A 13,512-nucleotide genomic window follows, 5' to 3' on the forward strand; every position below is an offset into this window, starting at 1 on the left:
CATGTACATCTGCATGCCAGCAGAGGGCACCAGATCTCACTATAGATGGTTGTGAGCCACCATGTGGGTGCTGGGAATTGAACTCAGGACCAGAAGACTAGCCTATGCTCTTCACCTCTGAGCCATCTCTTCAGTCCCCTAAGACCCACTGAGCTCTTTGGACAACAGGGAGAAACACTACCCCATCCACTTTCACCAACTGAAGCTTTCCACCTTGTGATGAACTTTTGCAGAGGCCCCGCCCACTTTGCCTGGGGCACTTGAAACCACCCGAATGTGCCATGGGCTGCAAGTCTGGTTCATGGTTCATGGTACAGGAGGCACCGCCTTGCCTAGACTCAGCCCAGATGCGGAGGCCTCCATTTGTTTACGCTGTCACCCTCCAGCTCACTGGCTTGCTCTAACTTTGGGGTCAAATTCCTCAGAAGTAGAAATGCTTCTCTGGTCAGGGTAGAGGCTTTTGGCAATTGAGGACTGTAGCTCCGGTAACTGTGGGGTGCTTGGCTCTTCCTGGGAGCCTGGGTTTCAGTGTCTGTCTGAGAAATCCGAGGCCCTTAACATTCAGAGGTCTCTCAGCTGCAGGCTTTTATGTCTCTTCATCCCTTCAAAAGTGACATTCCAGGGGTCAGCCAGGCTGGTCCAGCCCAGGTCAGCACATCCTTACTTTGTCTCCTACTTTGTGGGTAATAGTAGCAAGACTTCCCTGCCTCCCTCCCTGTTTCTCCGTTTCAGGAACCCAGAATGGTTACCTGGGTTCCAAGTGGAAGAAGTATGATGGAGTTTGGGTGGCGTAATCTCACATCATGACTTTCCCCACTAGCTGACTGTCCTGGTTAGTTTCTTGTCAACTAGACTCAAGCTAGACTCTGGGAAGAGAAAATGGAGAAAATGCCTTTATCAGAGTGCCAGCAGGTCTGCAGGGCGTTTTCTTGATTAATGATTGATGTGGGAGGGCCCAGCTCTCTGTGGGTGGTGCCACCCCTGGACCAGTGCTTCCGGGTGGTATGAGAAAGTAGGCTGAGCAAGCCATGGGAAGCAAGGCTGTCAGCAGCGTCCCTCTGTGACCTGACTCCAGGTTCCTTCCCTGACTTCCCTTCATAGCGGACCATAAGCCTTTCCTCTCCAAACTACTTTTGGTCATGGTGTTTCATGACAGCAACAGAAGTGCTTTGCTGCTTGGTCACTGGCAAAGAAAGCCACGGGGCTGGATGCCAAGGCCACAGACTCGGTTGTCTTCTGAGTCTGCAGAGCACTCTACCCTTCTGTCATTTTCTCTAGTCTCTCCCACAGCTCCTGTCCCCACAGTCCCTGTCTCACAGCCCCTGTCCCCACTGCTCATTCCCACAGCCCTTATCCCCACTGCCCCTGTCCCCACAGCCTTCTCGCCTTTGGCTTATGAAGCAGAGCAGACACCAGCATATCTCCAGTCCTGCCCGTCCTCGGTGTCCTTTCATGGGTCAATGGCGGAGTGGCTGGGATGTTCTGCACCGGATGTGTGCAGGTATCAGCAGAGCCCGATTTTTCCCGGCCCCTCCCCTGACCCACCAGGAGCTCAGAGTGCCCCATGCACACATGGCATGACAGGGCGGAGACTGCGATGTATTTATTTGATGATGGTGCTTCTTTGGGAGAAGGGTGAGCTCTGGATTTTCACTGCCGTTCAGAAGGAGTCCTGGCCCATCACAGGGGCAGTGATGGCGGTCATTTTCCAAGTCACGGTCGCTCCCTCCCATGCCAGGTTCCTCTGCCCTACCTTCATGGCGGCAGCTGTGCTTCAACGGGATCCAACCGGAGCTCCCTGCTGGGCAGGGGTGTCTCCAGGAAGCCTCTAGCCCCTAATTATTTATAATGGTTACAAAAAAAAAAAAAAAAAAAAAACCCACAACCCACCCAGGTCAGCCAAGGAAAAACATGAGCCAGGTAAGCCGTCCCTCCCTTTGAAGGAAACTACTTGCATGGACAACACACCAGGCCAGCGAGTGAAGTGGGTACCAGACACACGGTGGAGGAAGCACCCCACTCATTACTGGCTGCCGTGCAAGACCGGCTTGCAAGGTGGAGGCTGGGGGGCAGGGCAGGCTGCAGACTGGGCCGCAGGCTACGGCGCTCTGGTGTCAGCCCCGGGCCCTGCTAGAATGATGAAGCCAAGGACCAAGGCCAGCAAATACAAGCTCCCCAAGGTTCTTTCCCCCCACCTCTCCTTCGGCTTGTCTCAAGGGATGAGAGCTCTCAGATAGAGGGGACACTTTCTTCAGGTGTCTGGGGCCACTGAGTTTGGAGCCAACTGCACTGACTCCATAGCTAGGCAGACCAGCCCTTGAGTCTATGGACCCCACAATGCAGTGGCCAAGCAGGGGCTTCAGGGACCAGGTGTGACACAGGAGGCTGTGGGGAGGGGCTCTGCCATAGCTACAGCGCAGGCCGCTGAGAGACCCCAAAACGGAGCCCCCTCCCACCAAAACAGGGAACTCAGAGGTTCAGTTACTGTGTCCCTTTTCTCTGGGGTGTAAGGACCAAACCGTAGTTTTGGCACCATAAGCTGTTGTCTTCCTGGCCCAGGACCAGGTCAGAGGAGGGAGGCCAGGAAAAACCCATCCCTTCTCTTGGCCGTGACTTGTCTCTCATGCCGTCCCCACGTCTTTGGCCTGCTCTCAGCACTGCTCCGCCTCCATGAAGCCCTCTTTCTCGTGGCCGGAGGGCTCGACCTCTGTGTAGGTGGAGTGGTTGGGGTGGTTTCGGAACTTCATGGCTGGCCAGTGGTGAGGTCTCCTCTGCAGGGAACAGAGGCAGAGTCGGTGAATACGTCTCCTCGTTGGACCCCGTCTCTGAGGGCTGCTGCGAGACTTTCTCTCACAGGAGCGGGGCCTCACTGTGGAGGACCTTCTCTGCAAGATTCCCCACAGTAAACCCTCAGCCACTAGAAGCCCTGTATAGTCCTGGCTGGCCCAGAACTCTATGTAGACCAGGCTGGCTTTGAACTTGCAGCCATTCTCCTGCTTATGCTTCCTAAGTGTCGGGATTATAGGTGTGTACCGCTGTGCTGGGAATTTCTAGAAGCAGGTTTGGAAGGAACACGTTTTTTCCCATCACCCTGTGGTTTGCGGAACTGAGCTAGAGGTTTCAATAGCAGACCGGAGATGTGAGACGGTAGGAAAGGGTGAAGCGGGTCACAGATGCCCACTCTGCAAATGCCAGCACGACCCTCCAGATGGCGCCGCATCAGAGTTGATGGGAGGTTTACTGAAATTCAGATTCCTCTGCCTACCTTGAAGACACCCATTGAAGTCCTCATGGCCCGGGGACCCAGAGTCCTAGATGATACCCAGGTAAGGCTAAGAATTCAGAAGAATTGGAAAAACTCTCTTTCTTTTTTTTATGAAGCTGAGGAAAACACCTAGGCTTGAGGTCAGTGGGTTTGTGACCCAGGCAGAGACAGATGCCCCTCTGGAACCTTCGCAAGTGATTTTTGTTGCCATTGCTGTTTTTCTAGACAGGGTTTCTCTGTGCATCCCTGGCTGTCCTAGAACTCACTCTGTAGACCAGGTAGGCCTCAAACTCTCGACATCTGCCTGCCTCTGCCATGGAGTGCTGGGATTAACAGCGTGTGCTACCCTCCCCCGCCCCAGCAAAATAATCTTCCTGACAAGGGTTTCAGGGAAGTTCACTCTGGTGTGCTACATAAATGCTGTTGAGAAGTTCCTAAGGGCATCATTGGCTGGTGACCTATTAGAGGGCAGGGCCAGTGTCTCGTTCATCTTCACGTTCTCAGGGGGGGGCCATGATGGGCCTCTGGAAACATTTTCACCAGTGGGGAGAGGAGCCAGTTGTCATTGCATGGTCACACGGATATGGTCTGAGCGTCACTTCCCATGATACACTGTCGATGTTCCCCCTGAGTTCGTTAACTCCTGTTAATTTTTGCTGGAGGTTGTTTTTGTACACTGTGTGTTCAAATGCTGGTTTCTGTACCCAGAGATCTGCTCTGGTTACGGTCCAGACACTGGAACTGTCATTTTTATGAATCATTTCCTATCTCAGTGTTGTGTAAAAATTGTTCTCCATCATCACATCCTTCTGATTGGTTAATAAAGAACTGAACAGCCAATAGCTGGGCAGGAGAGATAAGGCAGGACTTACAGATTCCAGTGAGTGGCTCTCAGATGGGGACCCCACGAGTCCCCAGGAGGACATGAGCAGCCAGAGCAAGACTAAGATGGCAGGTAATGGGTCATGTGGCTGGGAAGTAGGCCAGGCCAGCATAGTTGGGTTAGAACAGCTCAGTATCTGCCCAGATGCAGTATCTGAAGCTTTTAATAAATCTAAAGGCCTCCATGTCATTATTTGGGAGCTAGGACGGGCATGAAAAAAAAGAAAAACATGAATTTTACACATTTTGGCTTGTCAGCTGTCGCTTGAAAAGGCCACAGAGGCAGTGAAATATGTTGGCTCTGAATAAGACCAATTTGGGTACAGGAAACCGCTAGTCATTACGGGACCTGGCATTAACAGGGCACTCCTCTATGGTATTTTGGCCACCTTCCTCTGCGGGCTTCCCTAACCTCCCAAAAGCAGATAGACCACTCCCTAGAGAGGGAAAGCCTAGGTGCTGAGTCCTGGGGAGGCTGGACAGTGGCACCAACCAGTCACTGAAGATGTGACAGAACGGAGGAAAGTTTGTCAGGGAGGTGAGGGACCGGATGGGGTGAGGCAGGTCCTGAATGGCGAGGAAAACATTGATGTGGAGCTAGCCCGAAGCAGATGCAGGCAGATCCCACACTGACCGAGATGAAGAAGAGCGCAGCGCTGGAGTTAGGGTGGCCGCTGATGTAAATCCCAGCCAGGATGATGGCTGCTACCAGGAGCACGGCCAGGACAATGCCCACGACGGTGCCCAGGTGCACGGGGGGACCCTTGGTCTTCGGGGATAAGTTGTTTTGAAGACCTGTGGGGATACGGGCAGGGCAGAGAAAGGCTTCAGGGACGAACATGCTCAATCGACAAAGGGGTCCTCGGCCTCCCATGCAGCCAGAGGCCTGGTACCCTGGCTGCTTTGCTCTCTCGCCTCCCCCACCTGCTTTGACTCCTCAGGGTGGTTTGAAGAGGGGCAGGTAGTTCAGCACTCACCATCTCCTCCTGCGTAGGGGTTCAACTTGGTGTCATCTTCAAAGAGGACAGAAGGGATAAAAATCAGCGGAATTCACTCAGACCTCTGTCACCCCGGCTCTGGATGGGACTTGAAGGCCGTTCATTTCAACTTTCCATTTAGGGAGGGGGGTCCCCCCCCCCCCCAGACCACATAGCAGTGTAACAGAGAAGACTGAAAGCTTTTCCTGTCCTGCGTCATCCAATCAACAAACACAGGAGTGCTTACTATGGGCTGGGCGTTGGGGGTTAGGGTTAGCGAGACCACAGATAATAGATGGACATGCCTCCCTCCACTTCAGGTAACCCAGAGGGAACAGCAGGGGTGTAAGCCGGGCTGGACGTAGCTCAGTCACCGAACACACGCCAAGCATGGGACATGAGAGAAGCTTTGGGTTTAGCCTCCAGCATGAGCACGTGTGCGCATGAGCGCACACACACACACACACACACACACACACACACACACACACACACACCAACTATAAATAAATAAACTTCACATGATGAAGTTGTCTCTCAGGCCTCACCCAGATCATGGGAATCAACAGAAGTGTCCCAGAGGGAGGATGTGAGTGCTAAGCTGGGGAGTGGAGAGGACAAGATAGCCAGAGTCAAAGAATTTGCCAGCTGTGTATACGTCAGGGTGGAGAGATGAAAGGGGCCTGCCTGGAGCGCATGGAAATCTTGCCTGGCCTTCCTTTTTTTTTTCGTTTTTTTATTTTGTTTTTTGAGACAGGGTTTCTCTGTGTAGGCTTGGCTGTCCTAAACTTGCTTTGTAGGCCAGGCTGGCCTCAAACTCACAGAGATCCTAGGCTTTCCCTCTCTAGGGAGTGGTCTATCTGCTTTTGGGAGGTTAGGGAAGCCCGCAGAGGAAGGTGGCCAAAATGCCATAGAGGAGTGCCCTGTTAATGCCAGGTCCCGTAATGACTAGCGGTTTCCTGTGCCTCTGCCTCCCCGAGTGCTGGAGTTACAGGCGTGCACCTCTGTGCCCGGCTGACCTGCAGCAATTTTAACACCCTCTACCCCTCAAGGGAGACCCCAGCAGCCTCCTCAGTCTGTTCTGCTGTCAACCTGGGGTTTTGCCACGGGAGGCAAAGGAAGCCAGTGTCTGAATGCCTGAAAGCACCGCAGGTCGTTGCTCTCATCACTTCAACTTGAAACAGGCTTAACCACGCCTCCAACATCCGGACTGTTTGAGACTCTTTTGTGGGTCCCATGTTTGTTCATCTAGGTGCTAGCAGTCTTCCCCCTGCCCCCTCCGGTCAAGTGTCACACTGTGGTGGGAGCTGCTGGAAAGAAAACAGCTAGAGAAGCTGCTCAAGGATTAGGAGTGTCAGAATGTGGGTAATGGGAGAAATCCATAATAAAAAAATTAGGGTAGGGCATAGAGAGATGGCTCAGCGGCTAAGAGTGCCTGCTGTTCTAGCCTGTCGGTGGTGACACATGCCTTGATCCCAGCACTCTGGGAGGCAGAGGCAGGTGGATCTCTATGAGTTCGAGGCCAGCCTGGTGCTCCAGAACAGCCAGAGCTACACCGAGAAACCCTGTCTGGAGGAAGGGGAAAAAAAAAGTGTTTGCTGTTCTTCCAGAGTTTAGTCCAAGCACCCATATAGCAGCTCACAAGAGTCTGTAACTCCAACTCCAGAGGAGTTGACAGCCTCTTCTGACCTCTGTGGGCACCGCATGCATGGAGGTACCCAGACAGACATGCTGGGAAAACACACATTTAAAAAAAAAATCTTAAATATTTTTTTAAAGTTGTTCTCTCTGGGGGCAAGAGGAAATAAAGCTGGAGGGGTAGAACGAGAAACAAAACTTTGTTAAATATAGCTGCTCTTGTAGATTTTGCTTTGAGATCCTAACTATTATCCTTCAGTTACTAAGTGACTATAAAATATAAATATAAAAAGCCAATCTGGTGGGTCGGTGAGATGGCTCAGAGGTAGAGGCGCTTGCCGCACAAGCATAATGACCTGAGTTTGATTCCCAGCACCCGTGTTGGACAGCTCACAACTTCCTGGAACTCTATCCCTGATAAATAAAGGGATATCAGATATCACACAGGGGATCTCTACCTCCGGCCTCCTGGACCTGTGCTAGACTCTCTCCATTGATTAGAGAGCCACCTTGTACTTCACAGAGTCCTGGCAAGATCCTCTCCAGTGAGCAGGAGAGGATGTCTTGGGCAGCGTGGCCACCTTCCGTGGCTCTGTGGGATGGACTGGAATGGGCAGTCATGGTCTCAAAAGAATGCTGGCCTGGGAGTTTATTAGAAGAGTTATTAATGCCACAGACAGGCAACAGCATGATGAGGGCGCTGAAGAGAGGAATCAGGGCCCACGTGGCCAGCGTTCAGCCTGCCCTCACACCTTCTTTGAGGATGGGCATGGTTTCATAGCGCAAGCATGGCATCAGGCTCTCTGGCCCCAGGAAGGAGTCAGGGAAGGGGCAGGATGGCGGCCACCCTCTTCGATGTAAACTCGCGTCCCCAGGTAAGAAACCCTGGCACTCAACGTCTGCTAGCTGGACACACAGCGTCTCTCTCAGCAGAGTGCCTGCCTGCGTCTTCGAGAGGAGGCTACTGCAGGCCCCTCGGACTGAGCAGCACCCGGATTCTGACGTATGTTCTTGGGGCTGGAGAGACGGCTCCGTGGTAGAGGGCGTTAGCCGCTTTCCCAGAGGACCTACATTTGATCCGCAGCACCCACATGGTGGCTCACAACCATCTACAACCCCCGTTCTCCAAGGGAGCCAGTGCTTTCTTCTGATCTCCATAGTAACCAGGCACCAGGCATGCACTCGGTACACAGACACACGCAGGCAAAATTTATACTCAGAAATTAAAAGAAAAATTAGCATTACATTCTTCGAAGAATTGGTTAGTCTATATATACTGCCAGTGAAGTTAATTTGCACAGTGCTCATTAAGGCTGCTATGGTCAGGGCCTTTTGTTATTTTTTTTCCCCCTGTGTTTTAGTTCTTGAGATAAAGTCTCGCTATCCTAGGTGGCCCAGGCTGGCTTTGACCTGGGGACCCTCCAGCCTCAGCCTCAAGTGGTGAGGCATTCTTATAGATACGTTCCACCATGCCCAAGTCTTTGGTCATTCACCTATCTGAGGGGTAGTGTCTTCCCTACAAAATGGGGGTACAACGGTATCACCACCCCCCGGATTGTGGGGATAGGGTGCTATGCATGACTGCACATCCTCCTGGGCCGCCCTCCCCATGATGTCAGGTCTCCTCATCGATGGCTCATTCTCCTCCAGTCAGGTCTGAGGTCGGCTGTCTCTCTAGTCCTCTAGGTGGTGCTTAGAAGGGCAGGAGGCACTCGGGTAGCCCTGAGCGACCCACTTGGCCTCTTATAAGTCCCTAGTGACTGAACTGTATTTTCAGATACTAGCTTTTTCTTTCCCCGTTCCCTCCTCTCCAGGGAAACTGTAAATAACTCACAAATCTTTCAGCCTTCCTAAGGGAAAAGGATCAAATCAGGGGCTGAATCCTAAAAGGGTTTGAGGATCAGAAAAGGCTCAAAGGCCTTGGGAACAGAGGCTGAAAGAGCTGCCAGAGACACTCCATAATGCTCCAGATATCCTGATCTCTGGCAGCTTCAACCAAGGTCCCCAGGCTTTGAGGTAACAGAGGAGACCTCTGGATAGTCAGGCTTTAGCAGATAGCGGATGGGCATCAACCCAAGAAGAAGGTATGAGGCGGAAGTACAAATTAGAGGGGCATTGTGGCAAATGCCTTTAATCCCAGCATTTGTACGGGGTGGTGGTGGTGCATACCTTTAATCCTAGCACTAGAGAGGCAGAAGCAGGCGGATCTCTGTGAGTTCAAGGCCAGCCTGGTCTACACAGTGAGTTCCAGGACAACCATGGCTATGTAGAGAGAGACCCTGTCTCAACCCCCACCAAAAAGAAATTCCAGCTCTTGAGAGGTTGAGGTGGGAGGATCAGGAGTTCAAGGTTGTCCTTGGATACACAGTAAGTTCCAGGCCAGCCTGAGCTACACAGACATTGTCTCAAAAAAGCTAAACATAATAGCTCACATCTGTGATTCCAGAACTTGGAAGGCTGAGAACTTGGAAGGATTGCTCACCAGTTCAAGCCCAGGTTGGGGTAGTAAGACCAGCGTGAGACTCTGTGGGGTATGAGAATGACCCCCTCCTGCCCCCGTAGAGGCACTTTTGTTGAAATATTTGTCCCTAGCTGGTGGACCAGTTTGGGAAGGATTAGGAGGTGTGGCGTTGCTGGAGGAGATGCGGCACCAGGGGCCGACTTCGGGGTCTCAAAAGACTCATGGCCGTTCCCAGGGTGCATTCTCTGCCTCCTGTTTGTGGTTTGGGATGTGAGCTCTCAGATGCTCCTGTCTCCATGGCTTCATTCCACCACCATGGACTCCGGCCCTCTGAAACTGTAAGCCCAACTAAACACTCACGTTGCCTTGGCAATAGTGTTCTATCACAGCAACAGAAAAGTAGCTAATGTACCTCATCTCAGTAAAAATAAGTGAAACAAGAGGGCTGGATATGCGGTGGAGTGGTAGACTGTTTGCTTAGCATCGTGCAAGGCCTTGGTTCAATCTCAGTACCAGAAGAAGAAAAAAGAAAAAATAAAAAACAAACAACAAAAAAACAATCAGACAGGGCGCTGGAGAGATGGCTTCTCAGTTAACAACACCAGCTGTTCTTCCAAAGGGCCCAGGTTCAACTCCCGGCAGCCACACAGCAACTCACAACTGTCTGCAACTCCAGTTCCAGGGGATCTGAGGCCCTCACACAGATATACATGCAGGCAAAACACCAATGCATAAAAAAAAAATAAAATAAAAATAAAATTCAGATAGTTTTCTCTCACGACTTCTGCAGCATAAGTGGCCTCACAGGCTCTCGAGGTTACTACCGAGATGAACTGGGGTACTCAGACATTCATTTCTCCCTCTCTGAGAGGACCTCCATCACATGGTCCCATGGTCAATCTTCCCAGAGGCCAGAGCCTCTCCTTCTCTATCGCCTTCTGCTCACCGCCAGTAAGGCAGCTAAGCTTTCTGAATCTCAGTGCTTTGCCAGTGAAAGACTAGGGCAGTTCCTGTCCTGTGAGATGGTCCCAGGCTCTTCCTGGGCCTTCCCTCTGCCCCAGGACTCATGCCTTACCTTCTGTGGTGAGGCTGTCGATGAAGAGGGAGGAGGAGGTGGTGCGGTCTTCATCAAAAGGGCCGAAGGAGCTGTCGGGGGAGGGCGGGTAGTGGTGCTCATCCTGGAAGTCCTCACACGTCTTGCCCTCTGCCTGCAAGAGACCCCAAGAGACTCGCCACTTCCAGACACAGTGACCCCTGAATGCCCTCAAACCTTGCATCCAAGGTTTGGGACCCAAGTACTTGGGACATCGAGGGAAGGGGTGGTGGTTGATTGAGCCCAGGAGTTCAAGACCAGCCTGGTCAGCTTTGTGAGACCCTGTCTCAGAAAATAACTAAGATGGAATTTCCCACTTTGTCTTGAAAGCTATACCACAGGGTAATTTATCTGTCAGCTGCTTCAAATCCTTATGAAGGGGGGTGAGAGGTCAATCTTAAACAGATAAAATCTTAACAGTCACTAGCTGGGTGCCCTTCTTCAGTCCTAGCACTTGAAGGTAGAGGCAAACAGATTTCTGTGAGTTTGAGGGCATCCTGGTCTTAAACAGTGAGTTCCGGGACAGCCAAGACTACACAGGGAGACCTTGTCTCAATAATAATAGTAAACAGTATCTCTTAGCAGTCACTACCAGCCAATGTCAGATATGGCTGAATGGACACACTTTTTTCCCCATTTATCTATTTAGTGTATATATGTTATCTATTTAAAATGTGTGACCACTGCAGGAAGCATATGGAAGTCAGATAACAAGCGGCGGGAGTCAGTCCTTGCCTTCCATCACGTGGGTTCCGGAAACAGAACTCAGGTCCTCAGGCTTGGCAGCAGGCACCTTTACTCTCTCAGCCATTTTGCTGCCCTAATTATTTTTCCTTAAGACCAGAGAGAGATGAAACCATGAGGGAAGGGAGAAGGGGTCGTGTTTAAATTCTGAGCCTGGCACCTTGTAGTGGTAAATGGCAGGCCAACTCTTGAAACTTCTCTGTGCCCCTCGGTTTCCCCTTTGGTCAGGGAGGGCCCTGGTCCCCAGGTTTTAGGGTCATGTTAAACAAGAGCAAGTAGAGAGCCGCTCACAGGGATGTTCTCGCTCGGTATGACAGTGCGCCTGGCTTGCAGGAAGAACCAGAAGATGTGCAAGTTCGAGGCTAGCTTAGATGGCAAAGGGAGGCCCTCTCTGAGAGGAAATGGGAAAAGCATGGGGCGTGGATGAAATCACCTGTGTCCACGCGAGAAGATGCTTCCAGACCAAAATCAAAGTGTTGAGTGTTCTAGAGGAGGGGTGTGGGTGGGATTCTAAGTAGGGGTGCCTGGAACAACCTGCCCTCCCTCCCCAGAATGATCACCTCCCTCAAAATCAGGAGGGTGAGAGCTTCGTTAACCTCCCAGGGAGTTCAGCGATCCAGAGGAGTCAGCTGTGGCTAAGGCCAGACCCAGCACCCTGTCACTCTGTCACCTTGGCACTCTGAGGTGACAGAGTTCCCAACGGTTGCCTGTTCAAGGCCACATCACCAGCGGGACTGACGTCAAGGACTCAGAGAGCCCTGGAAAACCCTCCAAAGTGGCTCGGAGCATCTGGGATGAAGGGGAAGATGAGGCCGTCCTGAGGCGAAGCCGCCGGGAGCATTGTCAGGAGCAGAGTCCTCTGGGAGCACCGCTTTCCCCAAGCCAGGTCTGTGGCAGCCCACTCGGACTTCTCACCTCCTGGGCACAGCCGTAAGCCAACCACTCCTGGCGGTATCGGTCAAAGCCACTGGAGCATCTGTAGGGGACCAAATATGGGAGACGTGAGGGGTTCAGCAGAGAGTCCTCCCTCCCCCGTTTACCCCTCTGCTCATTACAGCTCTATGAGAATAGCGAGGGAGGGGCTCAGTTCTAGCTGGCTGGCTAGGCTCCGGAAGGGCCCCTGTGTGGTGCCCTGGGAGGGAGGTGACTGTGGGACTGGCAGTCAGAGCCTCGTACCCTCTACTTCTTCTGTCTGATCAAGGCTTTCTCTGCCCAGCTGTGTCTGTGTGTGCACAGGACCCTGGAAACTCCCAGGGTCCCTTCAACTCTGTGCCAAGGCGTTGCTGGGCATCTGGAATGTCATGCTTTCCTTTGGAGAAAGTCTTGCTCATCCAAGGGCTCTGAGGGACAGAGGCCGGTTGGAGGGTGGCATCAGCTGATGTACCCAGCTCCTGCCATGGAATCACACGGGGCCAGCAATGAGGATGGTGCCAGAGACTGACAAGGGTCTCTGGAGATGTGACTGTGGCTCAGAAGGAAGACACCAAGGGCTTTCCTAGGGAGAGGGCGGGGCACAAGCATGGACTAGAGAACATTTACTTAAATTTCCGTTCTTCTTTCTTGGTGCCAGAGGAAGCCACTAAGCCCTGCTCAACCCAGGCATATCTGCAATGGAAGAGCAGCATGCCAAGCCACCAGCGCAGAGAAAGCATTCTCGGCAAGGATGCTCAGCCTCAGCTGCTGCCGTGCGCCCACACTCCGGTGAAGTCAAGGCAATGCTGCTTCCCGAGGACTATCCAATGAGGCCGCCAAGGCTGGGCCAGCTACCATCCTTCTCTCACACTGTCCTGGCCCACTTTTTAGGGGATGGAGGACAAAGAGGACTTTGGAGGTTGGCACTCAGGCCTCTTTGATGATGTTGGCAGATTTCTTTAAGACCAAATTGGGCCAAGTGGTGGTGGTGGCGGCACACTTCTTTAGTCCCATCACTCTGGAGACAGAGGCAGGTGGATCTCTGAGTTCAAGGCCAGCCTGGTCTACAGAGGGAGTTCCAGGACAACCAGGGCTACACAGAGAAACTGTTTTGGGAAAACAAACAAATGAATGAATAAGACCAAGCCTTCATGCTTGGTGTATGTCCAAGTTCAAGGCCAGACTGGTCTATATGGCAAGTATCAGACCAGAGGACCCAGGTTCCACCTGCAGCAACCATATGGAAGCTCACAACTGCCTGTAACTCCAGCTCCAGGAGATCCAATGCTCTCTTCTGGCCTCCAAGGGCTCCAGGCACACACATGGTACACACATACATTCAGGCAAAACACCCACATACATAAACAAAACAAAACCCCCCAAACCACCAAAACCCTCATTCTTCAGTTTGGGCTTAACAGCACCACATGTTAAGTCTTAAGCTAGCCAACAGTGGCTCAGAAAAGGATGTGAGAATGGGCCTTTACTGAGTCTGTGTGTGTGTGTGTGTGTGTGTGTGTGTGTGTGTGTGTGTGTGTGT

General features: G+C 52.2%; 1 protein-coding gene across 1 annotated transcript in view; it reads right to left on the reverse strand.

Annotated features, from left to right (window-relative positions):
* Positions 1 to 1,594: 1,594 nt before the first annotated feature.
* The window catches only part of Plxdc1 (plexin domain containing 1), a 52,604-nt gene continuing 40,686 nt past the window's right edge, over positions 1,595 to 13,512 (reverse strand). The window contains exons 10-14 of the mRNA XM_055620061.1: positions 11,976 to 12,036; positions 10,299 to 10,431; positions 5,125 to 5,160; positions 4,782 to 4,942; positions 1,595 to 2,771 (exon numbers count right to left, since the gene is read on the reverse strand). Of these exons, the coding sequence (XP_055476036.1) occupies positions 2,652 to 2,771; positions 4,782 to 4,942; positions 5,125 to 5,160; positions 10,299 to 10,431; positions 11,976 to 12,036 (511 nt within the window). The 3' untranslated portion in view covers positions 1,595 to 2,651. The remainder of the gene's footprint in view (positions 2,772 to 4,781; positions 4,943 to 5,124; positions 5,161 to 10,298; positions 10,432 to 11,975; positions 12,037 to 13,512) is intronic.

This window comes from Psammomys obesus, unplaced genomic scaffold (genome assembly GCF_907164565.1).
Source record: "Psammomys obesus unplaced genomic scaffold, mPsaObe1.curated_primary_1811, whole genome shotgun sequence".
In the NCBI taxonomy this organism is placed as follows: Eukaryota; Metazoa; Chordata; class Mammalia; order Rodentia; family Muridae; genus Psammomys; species Psammomys obesus.